The 18,394-nt window shown below is 44.8% G+C and overlaps 1 protein-coding gene across 1 annotated transcript in view; it reads right to left on the minus strand.

Annotated features, from left to right (window-relative positions):
* BRINP3 (BMP/retinoic acid inducible neural specific 3) overlaps positions 1-18,394 on the minus strand; it is a 440,239-nt gene that overhangs the window by 168,337 nt on the left and 253,508 nt on the right. The window contains exon 4 of the mRNA XM_084848196.1: positions 4,156-4,346. Coding sequence (XP_084704322.1) covers positions 4,156-4,346 — 191 coding nt within the window. The remainder of the gene's footprint in view (positions 1-4,155; positions 4,347-18,394) is intronic.

The following is an 18,394-nucleotide window of genomic DNA, read 5'->3' on the forward strand; positions in this document are numbered from 1 at the left end:
ATTACGCCCTTATCTGGACAGAGATAGCCTAGCTACAGTTATCCATGCTCTGATAACTTATCGTCTGGATTACTGCAATGCGTTATATGTGGGGCTGCCTTTGAAAACGGTCCGGAAACTTTAGCTGGTCCAAAATAGGGCAGCAAGATTGTTAACAGGGACTGGCCTGCGAGCTCATATTACGCCAGTACTTTTCCAGCTGCACTGTCTGCCAGTCCAGTTCCGGGCCGGATTCAAAGTGCTGGTGTTAACTGTTAACATTCAAAGCCCTTAATGGCTTGGGGCCAGGTAACCTGAAGGATCGCCTCCTCCCACATGTGCCTGCCCGGACCTTAAGATAATTGTCAGCGGCCCTTCTCCGTGAGCCCCTGCCAAAGGAAGTGAGGTGGGTGGCTACTAGGAGGAGGGCTTTTTCTGCTGTGGCACCCTGGCTCTGGAATGAGCTCCCTAGTGAGGTTCGCCTGGCACCTACATTGTATTTCTTTCGGCTCCAGGTGAAGACCTTTTTATTTTCCCAGGCATTTTAGCATTTTAGCTTTCTAAATTTTTAGCTTTGCTGTTTTAAACCTGTATTTTAAACTCCTGCACTGCTGCTAGGTTTTATTGTGGTTGTATTGTTATATTGTGGGTTTAATGTTCTATATATTTTAAATTGTTTTATTGTGTGTTGTTTGGTTTTAATTTTTGTGAACCGCCCAGAGAGCTTCGGCTACTGGGTGGTATAGAAATGAAATAATAAATAAATAAATAAATAAATAAATAAATATAAAAAGATGGGAGGGGGGCTACCATTCTTCTACTTAGCTCACAAATGCTTCCTTCCCTAACAGCTATGCATAAATGATCAGTCTCTATATCTGAATACCTAAACTGTTAACAACTGTGCTCTCAGGGCTGATTCACAACAAGTGCTTGTTTTATCACTTGACTGCAAATGAGCATTAGTGAATCTTTCATATTCACAGATGAACCCTCCCAGGTAGAACTTCTCTGTCATCTCACCTCACCTCACCACACATGCAACACTTTTCAACAAAGACCGCCCACACATTCAGCTGCATCTTATTTATCTGTGTTCATAACAGAATAAAGATGTCAACAAAATGAAGCTACAGCTGCGTGACAAGTTCTTGGTGTCTCAGTTTTAGGTGACAATAATGATGACATAAATTAGACACTAGTTGTAAAAAGGCAAAAATAGAATGTGAGGTTTTCAAATATTAACAATGGAAAACTTTTTTAAAAAACCCCTACAAAACAAAACCCTCCTTTCAAAGCAACTTCCACTATTATAATCAAGCAACTCAAAGCAGCTATTATCTATAAATATACCCTTGATTTTGAAATGTATTGTTTTTTAGTCAGCAAGGTTTTTAGTTTTAAATATGTAATAAAGTAGATATCTAAAAAGCTAGACTGTCAACTACAGAACCCAGGGGACTGGAAACAAAGCCCTATGAGGAGAGACTGAAAGAACTGGGCATGTTTAGCCTTGAGAAGAGAAGACTGAGGGGAGATATAATAGCACTCTTCAAGTGCTTGAAAGGTTGTCACAGAGAGGAAGGCCAGGAGCTCTTCTCGATCATCCCAGAGTGCAGGACACGGGATCATGGGCTCAAGTTACAGGAAGCCAGATTCCGGCTGAACATCAGGAAAAACTTCCTGACTGTTAGAGCAATATGACAATGGAACCAATTACCTAAGGAGGTGGTGGGCTCTCCCACCCTGGAGGCATTCGAGATGAAGCTGGACAGCCATATGTCAGGCATGCTTTGACCTGGGTTCCTGCATTGAGCAGGGAGCTGGACTTGATGGTCTTATAGGCCCCTTCCAACCCTACTATTTTATGATTCTATGATTGCCCTTCATACAGCTAGGTTGAAAGCCAGTTTGAGGAACAGTGGCAATGGGAGGAGCCAGAAAAAAAGCTGCCACTGAGGGCCATTTCACACATTCAGTTTTTCAGATATACACTTACAATGTTTTCAGTATACACTTAAAAATTCACCGTGTACCATCAGGACTACCTGCAATTGCCCAGTGAGTGTAGACATAATGGCAAACTTGGGTTTGCCTCTGTGTAATGTGTGAAATAGCACTGAGATTGGCAACAGCACTTCATCAAAATACCTTATATCAATAAGCCCAGAAATGTCAGTAAGCATAGAACCCGATCTCAAATTCTTAAATCTTAACCCAATCTTTTCGTATTGAAAGAACACCTACCAGCCTAGTCCAATAAGGATATTGGTAATGGTTCTACAGATGTAGACAAATTTGGATGTAGCCCTAATGAGTTTGGGCAAGATGTCCTGCTCTGCCTACCATACAAACCAACAAGACACCCTGATTACTATGGGACAGAGGTGTAAAATAGAGCAATAGCTATGGAATGCATAGGCAAGGATCAGAAATATGGCCCTCAATATGTCATTGGACTACAACTCCCATCAGCATAGCCAGTGCTGAGGGATGATGGGAGTTGCAATCCAACAACATCTGGAAGGCCACACACTCCCCATCCTGGACCTAAAGGGTGGTTGGTGACTCAGCCCTCACCCTCACTCAGGCTCCACTATTATCCCACCCTTAAACATTTTTTCCTATGGCACAGGCTTCAGCTGTGCACTGATGATGGAAACTCAGTATATGATTAGATGATAATCTCTTGATTAAAAAAAAAGAGAGAAAGAGAGCTGAAGGATATGTTGCACGAAGAGCCACTGTGTTCCACAGATAACATATTGGGAATCTTGGCTCAACTCCTTTCTCAGGTCTACTTCTCTGTCTGCGATGATAAACCTATCTCTGGATTGTACTGCTTCAGACTGTAGGTGGGGTTGACATGATCAAATGTTCCTCCAGACGAAATAAATAAATAAATCCATATACAAAATAGAAGTCAAGGAGAAAGGTTCTATCCTAGGCTTCTCCCTGAAACACTTGTTTTCTGTGTGCAAGGAATGTTTCCTCTTTGAAGGAACATTCAGTGATGTGACTCTCACATTTTCCACCTCAGTGGACCTAGGATCCTGTCTGGGATGCATCAGGTGGCCTTGAGGCTTGAGCATATCGCTGGGTGGCATATCCCAAGAACTGTAGGAGTAGCTTCCATGCTCTGTTTGTAATCTGCCCAGAGGACATTGGTTATTGGGTATATCAAATAATAGTTACATAAATATATATAAATAAAATGCATGCTCTGGGACTTACAAAGCCTTTGTTCTCCCTCTGAAGCCTCGTATGCTCTCTGAACACCACTACAGGGAGTCCACTGCAGACAGACAAGGAAAACTCTTGACAGAGCCAGTGTGTGCATGGGTGTGTGCACACAGGGCTCTTTGGGCCCTGGTAACCAAATCCTCAGCAGTAAAATGGGATGACAAGACTTATATCTCAGGGTTGTTTCAAGAATGAACAAGACAAAAGTTCTATATTAGAAGTGACACATAAGCACTAGGGATATCAGAGAATTCCTCCATGGATCTCGGTGAGGCCGAATGCCAGTGCATTCAGCCCACCAAAATCCATGGTGGAACAAAGTCCCCCGGCTTCCCACCCTGCGAAATGGGCCCAGAACTGAGCACCTAGCTGCTGCCATCCACGCTGCATTGCGAATGGCGGCCGCCATTCGCTTCTTCCATATAGCCGTGATAGGCTAAGTAAATACTTACGTAGCCTATCACGGCTAACGCAGGGACACCATTTGCGTCCCTGTGGAAGCCGTGATACGCTACATAAGTACTTACGTAGCCTATCACGACAAAACTAAGGGAACGCAAATGGTGGCAGCTACGGAGGCCGCCATTTGCTTTCACTTTTTTTTTGCTGTAATAGGCTACATAAATATTTATGTAGCCTATCACGGCAAAATACAGGGATGCAAATGGCGGTGGCTACAGCAGCCACCATTTGTGTCCTTGTGCAGGCTGCCCAGCGGCCGAATGTCCGGCTGTGGGTGGCCCTGGCCGGCAGCTCTGTGGAATGTCCACAGAGCGGAGCTGGCCGGAGAGAATTTCAGGGGGAAGGATGGAACGTCTCCCCCCCACCGCGAATGTCACCCTTCGAAAAGGTAAGTGACTTTCGTACATCCCTAGTAAGTACTAAGTAAATCACACAATTTCTGTACCATGGTTCTACAGAACGTTCCCATACCTTTATGGCAGTGGAGGCAATCTGAATATGGTGAAGTCTTTTCAGGGTGCTATCCCTGTCAATGAAGTAAGAGGCCGCCAGTTGGTGTAGTGTTTCCAGTGTCACTGTCGTACTGTTAATGCTGGGATCACTTGTCTCTGATCTCTTACTCAGCTTCCGCTTGTCCACAAAAATGGTGAGTGACTCCTCTCCTGTGGAAGCAATAATCAAAGGAAACCATTAAAGAATTGTATGTGATTTTTTTTTTCATTTAATATCACTGGAAAATGCATCAAATTCAGCTTTTTTGCAAGGGAGCAGCTACAGTGTAGTGGTAGAACAGGCAGGGCTGTTGGAGAAATCTGCATTGGAACCAAATGAGTTCAGATTTTTATGAATCTGACATGAGGATTCTGCAGTGGACCGGTCTTCCCTCTGTCGGGCAAATTCCGCAGACTTGTGGACCGTTTTTCTAAGTTCCCCAATTTTGCATATATGTTGTCATAGAAAATTATGCAACATTAAAAAATAAAACCAGCCAAAAATGTGCTTTTCCCCCATAGGGTAGTGTGAAAATGTGCATTTGGGGGTTATATGTGCATTTTTGTGAGAATTTGTGCAACTGCACATTTGCACAAATGTGATTTTGCCCAAATTTGGAGATTAAAAAATCCGATTCCGTCGATGGGCAGATGATGGAATGAAAGGCACCTGACAATCCACAAGACACAGATTGAATAATTTTACACAATTCATACATCCCTAAGAACAGGCACTTTGTATTCCAAAGGTCCCGCGTTAAGTCCATGGCATCTCCATCTAAAAAGATTCTAGGTAGTAGGATCAGAAAAGATTCCTATCCAAGACATCAGAGAGCCACAGCGGGTTAGAACAGCCAGTACTGGGCTACAAAGGCCAAGGATCTGACTCAGTATATCAGCTTCAGAAGTTCATAGTTCTGTTTCCGCTGTTCCCCAACCGTGTTATGCATGAAGAGAGCAAGGCAGAGACCAATCTATAAGAGCATGATGATATAGTTAACATAGGGATTAATGTGGGAGAAAATTGGGGCGTAATCCTTGCAAGTGAAGCCTTAATTTACAATTGCAAATAAATGCTTCTGCCACGCTTGACACATGGATGACTATTTTCTTGCCAGCTGTAGTCCACAGCCATGAAATAGGCTTAGAAGACAATCTAAATATTAGCTAACAAATGGATGTGATTGGGGAAACTGTTCAAGGTTGTGAGACTTTAGGACGAAAGAAGGATTAATCACAGCAGTATGTAGCAAAGGGAGGGGCGGGGATTACTTGGCACCACAGCTACACAGCTGTGAGTCTTATAAGATACAAAAAACAGTATTTCCAAAACATAAAAATAAAAATTCAGAGTTTTGCTTCGCTTGTCCCAAGCAAGCAGAGTGTAGAAGTATGGTTTTGTTTCCCACCCACTCACAGAATTATTTTTTTTTTTTATCCTCATATAATCCAATAATTGGTTCATTGGATTATCAGGCTTTCTAGATGGATGCTTCTATTCCACTTGTGTCCTTGTCTCTGACAGATATTCATCAATGGGCAGAGAGTGACATTCACACTATAGATTGACCTTTGCATAGTATTTTACACTCTCCTGGCTAGCCTTGAAACGTACAAGCTATGCCTTACTTTAGATTTAATTCTTCACAAGCAGACTATCTTTTCATATAATCTTTTTTTTTTTTTAGGATTTATATTAGCAATTTTGAGTTCTACATTTGGGAAGGGTATTCTCTTTCCAGTTTCTGGACTGGACGGATCTTGAGGTTACCAAAACTAAGGGGATATTGCCCAAACCAGCCTCATATCTAGTTCATATCTCTCCCTAGTAGTTTGTAGTAATGAGAGGTGTGCTATGATGTCATCTCATTGTGTGTCAGGACCGTCACCTCGCCCTGCTCCACATCATTGGCTGGGGTACAGGAAGGAGAGAGTGGAGCTGGGGAAGAGGAACGGGAATTAGAGACAGGACTGCTGTTTTCAGCAATAACCCTGATTTGGGTAATGTCAGGTATTTCCTGTGTAGGCTGATCCTGTGCATGCTTACTCAGAAGTAAGTACCACTGAGTTCAACAGAGCTTACTCCCAAGTAAATGTGCATAGGGTTGCAGCTCTACAGCCTAATACTAAGCATGTTTTCTCAGAATTAAGATCCACTGAGGTCAACAGAGATTGTTGTTGTTGTTGTTCAGTCGTTCAGTCGTGTCCGACTCTTTGTGACCCCATGGACCATAGCACGCCAGGCCTTCCTGTCCTCCGCTCTCTCCCGGAGTGTGCTCAAGTTCATATTCATTGCATCGGTGATGCTATCTAGCCATCTCATCCTCTGTCGTCCCCTTCTCCTTTTGCCTTCAGTCTTTCCCAGCATCAGGGTCTTTTCCAGAGAGTTTTCTCTTCTCATTAGGTGGCCAAAATATTTCAGCTTCAGCTCCAGTATCTGTCCTTCCAATGAGCAGTCAGGGTTGATTTCCTTTAGGATGGACTGATTGGACCTCCTTGCAGTCCAGGGGACTCGTAAGAGTCTTCTCCAGCACCACAGTTCGAAAGCATCAATTCTTCGGCGCTCAGCCTTCCTTATAGTCCAGCTCTCACAGCCATACATTACTACTGGGAAAATCATAGCTTTGATTAGACGGACCTTTGTCGGCAAGGTGATGTCTCTGCTTCTTACTATGCTGTCTAGGTTTGCCATAGCTTTCCTCCCAAGGAGCAAGCATCTTTTAATGTCATGGCTACAGTCACCATCTGCAGTGATCTTGGAGCCCAAGAAAGTAGGGGTGCACGAAAGTCACTTACCTGGTCTCGCAGCTTGCTTCGCGGTGGGGGGGAGGCACTTTGCTGCTCCCCCAGAAGTTCAGGCTGGGGGGGAGGCTTCCCTCCTCGCCCGGCCGAAATTCAGGCCAGGGGGGAGGCTTCCTGCCTCGCCCGGCCGAAATTCAGGCTGGGGAGGAGGCGCCTCGCCTCGCCCGGCCGCGAAATAAAAAGTTAAAAAAAATGCCCCCATGATAGGCTACGTGACGATTTACGTAGCCTATCATGGCTAGATCTGCAAAGCAAGCCATGATAGGCTACGTAAATCGTCACGTAGCCTATCACGGGTGACTTTAAAAAAAAAAAAAGCACGTACGCAAATGGCAGCCCCCATAGGGAGCCACCATTCGCGTTCCTTATTTGGTCGCTGTAGTCTACGTAAAGATTTAGCGTTGCCCTTATTTTCGCCGTAGTCTACATAATCTTTACGTAGACTACAGGGACCAAATAAGGAACGCGAATGGCGGCTCCCTATGGGGGCCGCCATTAGCCGTACGGGCTTTTTTTTTTTTTTTTTACTTTTCTTGGAATGGCAGCGGTGGCAGCCGGTTGAAAGACTGGCTGCCGCCCCCGCCCCTGTCGAAGCCCTGCCAAACCACCGCTGCAACCCGCCACCGGGAGCGACATTCGGGAAAGGTAAGTCCCATCCCGGGGGGGACGGGGGGCGGGGGGCGGGGGGTGGAGAATTTCTCCCCGAAACTACTTTGGGGGGCCGAATACGTTGGCACTTGGCCCCCCGAAGTTTCGGGGAGAAATTCTCCCCCATCCCTACAAGAAAGTAAAATCTGTCACTGCTTCCATTTCTTCCCCTTCTATATGCCAGGAAGTGATGGGGCCAGATGCCATGACCTTAGATTTTTTTTTAATGTTGAGTTTCAAACCAGCTTTTGCACTCTCCTCTTCGCTTTCTGCCATTAGGGTGGTATCATCTGCATATCGGAGGTTGTTGATAATTCTACCAGCAATCTTAATTCCGTCCTCTGATTCATCCCACCTGGCATTTCTCATGATGTACTCTGCATATAAGTTAAATAAGCAGGGTGACAATATGCAGCCTTGTCGTACTCCTTTCCCAATTTTGAACCACTCAGTTGTTCCATGTCTGGTTCTTATTTTTGCTTCTTGACCCTTGTACAGGTTTCTCAGGAGACAGGTGAGGTGATCTGGTACTCCCATCACTTTAAGAATTTGCCACAGTTTCTTGTGATCCACACAATCAAAGGCTTTAGTGTAGTCAATGAAGCAGAAATAGACATTTTTCTGGAATTCTCTTGCTTTCTCCATGATGCAGCGAACGTTGGCGATTTGATCTCTAGTTCCTCTGCCTCTTCGAAACCCAGCTTGTACTTCCGGTAGTTCTCGGTTCGCATACTGCTGAAGCCTAGCTTGTAGGATTTTGAGCATCACCTTGCTGGCATGTGAAATGAGCGCAATTGTGCGGTAGTTTGAACATTCTTTGGCGTTGCCCTTCTTTGGAATTGGAATGTAAACTGACCTTTTCCAGTCTTGCAGCCATTGTTGAATGTTCCAAATTTGTTGACATATTGAATGCAGCACTTTAACAGCATCATCTTTTAGGATTTTAAATAGCTCAGCTGGAATACTGTCATCTCCACTAGCTTTGTTGTTAGTAATGCTTCCTAAGGCCCACTTGACTTCAATCTCGAGGATGTCCGGCTCAAGTTCAGTGACCGCACTATTATGGCTATCAGGGACATTCAGATCTTTCCTGTATAGTTCTTCTGTGTATTCTTGCCACCTCTTCTTAATCTCATCTGCTTCTGTTAGGGCCCTGCCTTCTTTGTCCTTTATCATGCCCGTCTTTGCACAAAACGTTCCCTTGAGATCTCCGTTTTTCTTGAAGAGATCTCTAGTCTTTCCCATTCTGTTGTTTTCCTCGATTTCTTTGCATTGTTCATTTAAGAAGGCCTTCTTGTCTCTCCTTGCTATTCTCTGGAACTCTGCATTCAGTTGGATATATCTTCCCCTTTCTCCCTTGCTTTTCGCTTCCCTTCTTTCCTCAGCTACTTGTAAAGCCTCATCAGACAGCCACTTGGCTTTCTTGCATTTCTTTTTCTTTGGGATGGATTTCGTTGCTGCCTCCTGAACAATGTTACGGACCTCCGTCCATAGTTCCTCAGGCACTCTGTCTATCAGGTCTAATCCCATAAATCTATTACTCACCTCCACTGTATATTCATAAGGGATATGATTTAGGTCATACCTGAATGGTTTAGTGGTTTTCCCTACGTTCTTCAATTTAAGCCAAAATTTTGCAACAAGAAGCTCATGATCTGAGCCACAGTCAGGTCCAGGTCTTGTTCTTACTGACTGTATAGAGCTTCTCCATGTTTGGCTGCAAAGGACATAATCAATCTGATTTCGATATTGACCATCTGGTGATGTCCATGTGCAGAGTCGTCTCTTGTGCTGTTGGAAAAGAGTGTTTGCTATGATTAGCGTGTTCTCTTGGCAAAACTCTATTAGCTTTTGTCCTGCTTCATTTTGTACACCAAGGCCATGCTTGCCTGTTATCCCGGTGATTTCTTGACTTCCTACTTTAGCATTCCAATCCCCTATGATGAAGAGGACATCTTTTTTTGGTGTTAGTTCTAGAAGGTGTTGTAGGTCTTCATAGAACCGATCAACCTCAGCTTCTTCGGCATCAGTGGTTGGGGCATAGACTTGAATTACTGTGATGTTGAATGGTTTGCCTTGGATTCGTACTGAGATCATTCTATTGTTTTTTAAGATTGTACACTCCCTAGTAAGTGTAGACAGGATTGGAGCCATACAACCTAGTCCTATTCATGGATGTGTGTATGGCCTTTGCAACCCTAGTCAGTATTAAATTCTCCACATATACTATGTGTGTGTGTGTGTGTGCGCGCGCATGCATGCATGTTCTTGGATGTATATTTTTCAGTTTAAGGACTTCATTTGGATAAGGTCTTCACCCTGCTGTCTCTCAAAGGCACCTACAAAAACAGGGAGTTGCTGTTTTGGAGTTGTTCTTTAAACTAACAGGGCTTTAGACTTCCATTGTGGCCACTTCAACAAGGAGGAGGTTACATAATAGTTAGGAAATTGCAGGCTGCAATAATGAATTAAATCCACATGGGCCTTAGGAGCAACTTCACAAATTATTTAAATAGAAATGCAAATAACAAGATCATGTATAACAGGCATTAGAGTAATGCTGTAATAGCTTTAGCGAAATATACATAAATATGGCTTGGGAACATGTATTTTTATAATGTGTAATAATAGATGTTTCTATGATTAAAACACTTGGAGCTGTTTTCTGCCTCAAGGTATTTTTCCCCTTCTGCTGACATTTTTTAAAAGCCTGGCTTCCAAGTTTCTCTTCTTATTAGAAATGAAAGGAACACACATCTTCATTTTTAAGTTTAAGGGAACAATCCTATGGCTGCTAGTCAGTAGCTAGATGGTCATAGGATATATCGGTTTCCCAGAACTGACCTCCACCCCACCCCGTGTGCTGCCTTGTAGGCAGTGCAGAATGGCTCCGCACTCCGTGCTTGGAAGAAGAGTGCAGAGCGGCAAAAACGGGGCATTCCTGGGGGCATTCTGGGATGGGAAAGGCAGAAATGCCGGTACAACACATCCAACTTGTCATCTGGCAGTTGCTTCCCCTGTTCTGCCTTCCCACAGCTAGATAGTTGATAATGGCTGTCTAGCCACAAATACAGGGCAGCCGAAGTGCGGAGGGGACAATCCCCTCCACGCCTCTCCTGCTCTGCATTGGATAGGTGGTCCCCTCTGAGTTCGGAGGTGGCTGCCTAACCCGATAGGATTGCGCCCTAAGAGAGTTTTGGCTATTGGGCAACACAGAAATGAAATGAAATGAAATGAATGAATGAATATATAAATAAATATCTAGGGATGTCCATCACTGGGAAATCTGTTCTGTTCAAGCCCGACGGATTTTCACAGCATGTCCTTTCTGGTAAGCAGGGGTGAAGTGAATTGGGTGTTTTTTTTCTCTGTTTCCAGGAAATTTTTGTCCCGTCCCCGCAGGGTTCTCCCATTCTCACAAATTGCAATTTGTGCAAATTGTGATTTGTGCAAATAGCATTGGTGCAAATTGTGATTTGTGCAAACTGTGATTTGAGCAATTTGTTGGGTGGGGGGACAGGTCAGGAAAAGGGGACCAGATTGGCCACTTAGCAAACTGATTCCCAGGGTCTGAAGTGTTGAACAGACATTTGTGGCTGCCCTGCTTCCAGACCACATTTTCCCAGGTCTCAAGCAAGTGCTTTTAATACAGATCTAGCCTCCATTCTCTTCTGAGAACTGTGAAATAAGATCCGCTAAGTGGATGATCTGGTCCCCTTTTCCTGACCTGTCAACCCCCCCTTGCTCAAATCACAATTTGCACAAATCACAGTTTGCATAAATGCCAGATCCTGGAGGGAAAATGCACAAATTGATGCCATAAAAACAACAACAGCAACCCCCAAACCAATGGAACCTGCATATTGGCTCAACTCGCTACTGAATGAGTCGGCCCAGCAGGGGAAAACAGAACAAAATCTGCAGGGCCAAGCTGGAAAAAATCCTTCATCCTTTACCCCACAAACAGAATCCTCCAACATTCCTATAAATATCATGCAGCACTGCTATGAGATGTCGTATAGAGGATGATGTCCTATTTTGAGAAATCAGCTAGGCAAAATATATCAGCCAGACTGATGACTTATTGGCCGCATGGATATTTCTACTTCCACATTCCTTCCTCACAAGCTGGTGTCAGGATTCCCTTTTTGCCCAGCTGAGAACTCCAAGAGCCAAATCAACACTCAGACCAGAAGCTGCATTTCCAAGGCTTTAATTCCATTTACCCTAACAAGGCATACAGATGCAAATTTCTAGAGTCTCACAGATTACAAAAGAAACAGCCTTCAGGGAGTTCAAAGGGAAACTACAAAAGTTGATCTCTGTTTGGGAAAAAGACGACAAGCTCTCTTAACTTAAGGGGTGAGGGGAAGAGCTCCCCCTCTCCCGTGACACTTCCAGGCACAGCTGTTGATGCCAAGCCAATTGGACAGAGCGCCCAAGCTCAACCCCTGCGATTTCCCGCTTGTGCCTGCATCTGTGTCTTGCGTCTAAGAGTTCAGGTTGTTCTTCCCTCACCTCCCCCTGTTCGCTATCACTCCCAGGGATGTGTGAAGGGGGGGGGCTCTCTGGGCAGCTGTGCCTCTGAAGCCTGAGAAAGTTCCTCCCCCACATGTTGCAGCTCTTCCTCAGAATCTGAGCTACTCTGACACTCTATATGCTCAGAGGCAACCCTGACATCTGGGGTGGGGGAACTGTATGATACAACTGTATCCCATTACGATGAGTGGTAGCTGTGACAATGGCACACCAACCCTTGGTCTTTGTAAACACTGCCCCCACTGTAAGCTCTACAAGCAACTCCACATGGACTTCATGGGAATGAATCGATGTACAGATGTGTTTTGTCACTAAAATGAACAGGGAGCCTCTTGTACATTTTGGGAGAGCTCAGCCCATAGCTCAGTGGTACAATCATCCTTTGAACTGAGAAAATCCCAGATAGTTATCTTCTTGAAATTGTATTGCAAAAACCTGAGAGCATAACTCTGAAAGAATCCTGAATTCCAGAATTCTCGTAAAGTGTACCTCAGTATTTCAAGTGGAATCCAGAAAAGGCAGATTCCTGTAGGCATCACTCATTCTTACATTACTTCAGTGGTGTACAAGATGCAGCAGCACTTCTTCAGGCTCTACTGGGATAACATGAGAAACCTGGGACCTATGTCTCTTTTCTGTGCCAGTGTTCCATGCCAATTTTCTGAAAGTTAATGCTGGCGCTGGGAGAACTCACAGCATGGGCTCCTATGTGTGGACTGGAGAATCTCATGTTACTTGAGCAGAATTCCTCCCTCCTCCCACCCCATGCAAAATGTGGTGTGGGGCCTTGGTTGGCCCCAGAGCACCTGTGCTGTGTGGACCACTGCAAAGAGCCAATCCTCAAGAGCATGGACAAAAGGGGGCAAGCTGCATTGTCATGGGGATACTATTGCTAAATCACGTTTAGATTATCTGACTCTTGTGAGAGCCATCCTCTCCAGCACAAGAGAACTATAGATTCAGATGCTCAGTATATGTGCTCACCTGAGGCATCAATGGGGCAATATGACTGAATATGGGAATATTCGGTGGGAATATGACTGAATACCACTGTGTATGGTAGCTGCTGTTCTGTACTAGATATGAGCTGAATACTACAGCATGACTTCCAAATATTCCCATTTGGCTGATACTAGAGCTGAAATTAAGATTTCCCAACCTTTCGAAATGTACCATTCACATTCTGCATGCAAAATGTGGCATTCAAAACTCAGTTTTGTGTTCTGAATGTGCCCCTTTTCTCAGCATTTAAAACTGAGCACTTAAGACTTGTTGGAATCTCTTGATCAAGGACCCAGATATATTCCAGACCCTTGATCCCAGGACTATGTTCTGAAGTCAGAATGCATGAACAAGTGATGTTCATGATCACTGAGATTCTCCAAACTCCACCTTGAAGCTTGGTTCAATTCGTATCCTGTGTTCAATTACATTCTTTCTTTTCTTTTTGTTTGAATGGGAGAAGTACACATATTTTTAAAAGAATGCACTGAAACGCAACTTCTTCCCCATAGAGTAAAGAAAGAATTCATTTTTTCCCCCAAAATGTGCATTTTCCTAATGTGAATGCAGGTTTGGGAATTTGCAAACATTTTTGGAGGACATGTGTTCTTGCTTGCATTCACATTTGGGGCTGTGAACAGAGCATGTTCAGATGATTTGCAAACTTAAACAAAATTCTTTTACATCCCTAGTCTCGAAGGCATACGATGCTACAGTCTTGCTAAATTTAAGGAGTTCTGGATATCATCTGTATCTTGATGGGAGACCACATGCAAATCACATGTAAGTTGTACTGAGGTGTTCAAACAATCTCTTACCTTAAGACAGGAGTAGGACATAAGAACATAAGAAGAGCCATGCTGGATCAGGCCAAAGGTCCATCTAGTCCAGCATTCTGTTCACACAGTGGCCAACCAGCTGTCAACTGGGAACCCACAAGCAGGAGATGAGCATAACAGCACCCTCCTACTCATGTTCCCCATCAACTGGTGTACACAGGCTCAATGCCTCTGGTACTGGAGGTAGCACACAGCCATAAGGATTAGTAGCCATTGATACCCTTCTCCATGAATTTGTCCAGCCCCTTTTTAAAGCCATCCAAATTGGTGGCCATCACTACATCCTGTGGTAGCGAATTCCATAGTTTCCACACATGTAGCAATGCATCCAACATTGTATGTGTTGCATAGCCCCACACCACATGTCCATGCATACAGTGCAAATGTCTGCAAGGAGCGGGCCTATGCACATACAGCTGTACACATGTAGACCTCCATGCAATCTGGAACCCCAAAAGCACGGGATACAGCCATATCTGCATAGGCTTCCTTCTGCAGATGTCTGTGGTGAGGGATGTAACACATACACTTAGGGATGTGCGAACTCACCCCCGTCTGGGTCCCCCAGACTCCTGCCCAGCCCCTGCCCCCACTCACTGGTCCCTGGACCACACTCGAGCCCCTCCCACTCTCAGCAAGCAGCCTGCATTCACCCCAGCGGCCTCGTCGAGCTCCGCGGTCACCATTTCTAAAAAAATATAAAATGGCGATTGCAAAAATATACATGTTTTTGTATGCACGAAAATGCACATTTTTGCAAATGTGCATATTATGTATGAAATGCGCATTATTGTGAAGGCACACATTAGTGTGTGTATGGGAATGTGCATTTTTCGTAAAGTATGCATTTTTGTGCATACGTAAATATGCACATTCCCCAAAATGCGCATTTTCACGTGTGCAAAAATTTGCATGTGTTCACAATTGCCATTTTATTTCTCAGAAAATGGTGACCGCGAAGCTCAACAAGGCTGCCGGGGTGAGTGCAGGCCATTCGCTGAGCATGGACAGGGCATGAGCAGGGGCAGGGGCTTGGTGAGCGGGGCTCAGGGGAGCAGGCAAGAGCAGGTCTGCCAGATTCCCGGACAGAATCGGGAGCCTGTGCCATCCCTACATGCAATGTTAGCATGTCCAGGTAAGAGATTTTTTTAATGCCTCAATAGGGTGGCATACTGCCTTGCATCCTAGTGAGGAAAGACAGGTCATGCATGTAATAAAATTTTGACAGCAAAATTATCTGAGAGAAATTTCTGGGAATGTACTTATTTCATCTCTAGCTGGTGCAATACCAGCTACTAAGACTTCAGAAGCAGCCCAGTCTATAATAATGTAAACTCCAACATCCAGACCATGATATTATCTGGGAGCTAATTATGCTTGATAGGGAAAATTAAAAACTTTCAATAACGACATACAAATATGAGAGTATTAATAAAAAGACTTACATAGCCTATCACGGCTAACGCAGGGACGCCATTTGTGCCCCTGTCTTCAGCCGTGATAGGCTATGTAGGCTATGTAAATATTTACATAGTCTATTACGGGAAAAAAAAGGAACGCAAATGGCAGCAGCTGTAGCCGCTGCAATTTGCATTCCTTTTTTCGCCGTAATAGGCTACGTAAATATTTACGTAGCCTATCTAGGAGTGTACAAAAGTCACTTACCTGGTCTCGCAGCTTGCTTCGCGAGCAACTATTTGCGTTGCCCTTATTTTCGCCGTAGTCTACCTAAATCTTTACGTAGACTACAGGGACCAAATAAGGAACGCAAATGGCGGCTCCCTATGGGGGCCACCATTAGCCGTACACACTTTTTTTTTTTAAAGTCACCTGTGATAGGCTACGTGACGATTAACATAGCCTATCACGGCTGACTTCGCAAATCTAACCGTGATAGGCTACATTAATCGTTACGTAGCCTATCACAGGGGCGTTTTTTTTTTTTTTTACTTTTCTTGTAATGGCGGTGGAGGCAGCCGATCGAAAGACCGGCTGCCGCCCCCGCCCCTAACGAAGTCCTGCCGAACTGCCGCCGGGACCCGCCGCCGGGAGGGACATTTGTGAAAGGTAAGTCCCATCCCGGGGGGGGGGGAGAATTTCTCCCCAAACAACCTTCAGAGGACCGAATGCATTGGCACTCGGCCCCCCGAAGTTTCGGGGAGAAATTCTCCCCCATCCCTAAGCCTATCACAGCATTAGACAGGGGCGCAAATGGCGGCGGCTATGGCGGTCGCCATTTGCGTCCCTGTGCAGGCTGCCCAACGGCTGGATGTCTGGCTGCGGGCGGCCCCGGCTGGTGGCTCTGTGGAGCGAAGCAGGCAGGTGAGAATTTTGGGTGGAGGGATAGTGCGCCTCCCCCCCACTGCGAATGTCACCTTTCGAAAAGGTAAGTGACTTTCATACATCCCTAATTCCAATACTGAGGTCTTATGTTTAGTTTTTTTGCTTGTTTCTTTTGGTTTTTTTAGGGATATATGCCATTGTAATGTGGATTCCTTGCATACATGACATTCCTTATGTATGTATTTTGATAAATGTTCTGTTTGACAGATTGTGTTAGATTGTGATAAAAAGACATAATAATAGAAGTTCATCGATGTATAGGTCAATTCTGTGTATACTAACTCAAAAGTAAATTATATGATCATGTTAACTCAGAAGTAATTTCCACTGAATTCTATGTGGTTTATTTTCTATACATTTCCACATATTCCGATTAGGGATGTCAGAGAATTCCGCCACGGATCTCGGTGATGCCGAATGCCAGTGCATTCAGCCCCCTGAAATCCATGGTGGAACAAAGCCCCCCGCCCCCCGCCCTGCAAAAGGCACATGAAACGGAGCACTTACCTGCTGTCGTTTGCGCTGCTTTGCGAATGGTGGCCGCATCTGCGGCCGCCATTCACTTCTTCATTATTATCGTGATAGGCTACGTAAATACTTACATAGCCTATCACAGCTAATGCAAGGATGCCATTTGTGCCCCTGTCTTCAACCGTGATAGGCTATGTAAATATTTGCGTAGCCTATTATGGGGAAGAAAAAAAAAGGAACGCAAATGGCGGCCGCTGTAGCCGCCGCCATTTGCGTTCCCTTTTTCACTGTAATAGGCTACGTAAATATTTATGTAGCCTATCACAGCAGAAGACAGGGGCGCAAATGCCGGCGGCTATGGCAGCCACCATTTGCGTCCCTGGGCAGGCTGCCCAACGGCTGGATGTCTAGCTGCGGGTGGCCCTGGACGGTGGCTCTGCAGAGCGAAGCAGGCAGGTGAGAATTTTGGGGGAAGGGATGGAGCGCCTCCCCCCCACTGCGAATGTCACCTTTCGAAAAGGTAAGTGACTTTCGTACATCCCTAATTCCAATACTGAGGTTTTATGTTTAGGTTTTTTTACTGTTTGTTTTGGGTTTTTTTAGGGATATATGCCATTGTAATGTGGATTCCTTGCATACATGACATTCCTTGTGTATGTATTTTGTTAAATGTTCTGGTTGACAGATTGTGTTAGATCTGATCTCCCCCCGCCCCCATGTTCTCCTCGATATTTCTAACACTGAAAAAGAAACATCTCTATTAGCATCTATGTGTAAATATCAACAAATGCTAAACAGTGTGTCAGGCACCACCAATAGGCTGCAGGAGCTTTAGGGCCGAGTCGCGTGAATATTTAGGGTGGCTAGGCATCTTCTATTTTGAAAATTGAAATTGTCCTCTACCACTTAGCACCTGGAAAACAAACTGAGCAGGCACACAGGTCACGTGGTCAGTCTTCTCCAATATAGTGAGATGTATTAGATTTCTAAATTATACATACTATTTCTAAACTAGCATAACGCCCATGTCTCCATGGGCACTTGTAGTCCTGCTCCTTTCACTTTTTTGCTCCTCAGTTCCTTCGCCACAGAGGGACTCATGAATAATGCAAATGTGGCTCAAGCATAGTGAATCCTCCTCTGAAATTTGCATGCAATGCTGTCCCTCCCCCTCCCTTGCACACGCCGATGGGCTGCATCAATCGCCTTCCCCTCCCTGCTGTTTGTGACAGCCTAACTGCACACCTGGGCCTCCCTTCATACCACACTGTCCATCATCCTGCTGGTGGAGGGGCTGTCCTGCCTGTTCGGTGCTGAGGAAATTAATTGCTACTAAAGTCAAGCTTTATTAAGAGTCCTACCTTCCTTCTTTTAAAGTTTCCCTTCCCATTAAAGTGGGGTTTAGGCTACAGATGTGGGGTGGTTGGCACTTCAGACACTTGGGTTTTAAGCACAACAGTTTACTGGTAAATTAAAGCAAGCAAATTACAACTACAGGTATTTATAGAACAGAGCTAAGTGACACAGAAAGCATTAAGAGAAAAGAAAGCTTGCAAAAATGCACGTTCCTCTACC

The sequence above is a fragment of the Heloderma suspectum genome, chromosome 4 (assembly GCF_057233095.1).
Source record: "Heloderma suspectum isolate Gila_16-S chromosome 4, 16-S_ref, whole genome shotgun sequence".
NCBI lineage: Eukaryota > Metazoa > Chordata > Lepidosauria > Squamata > Helodermatidae > Heloderma > Heloderma suspectum.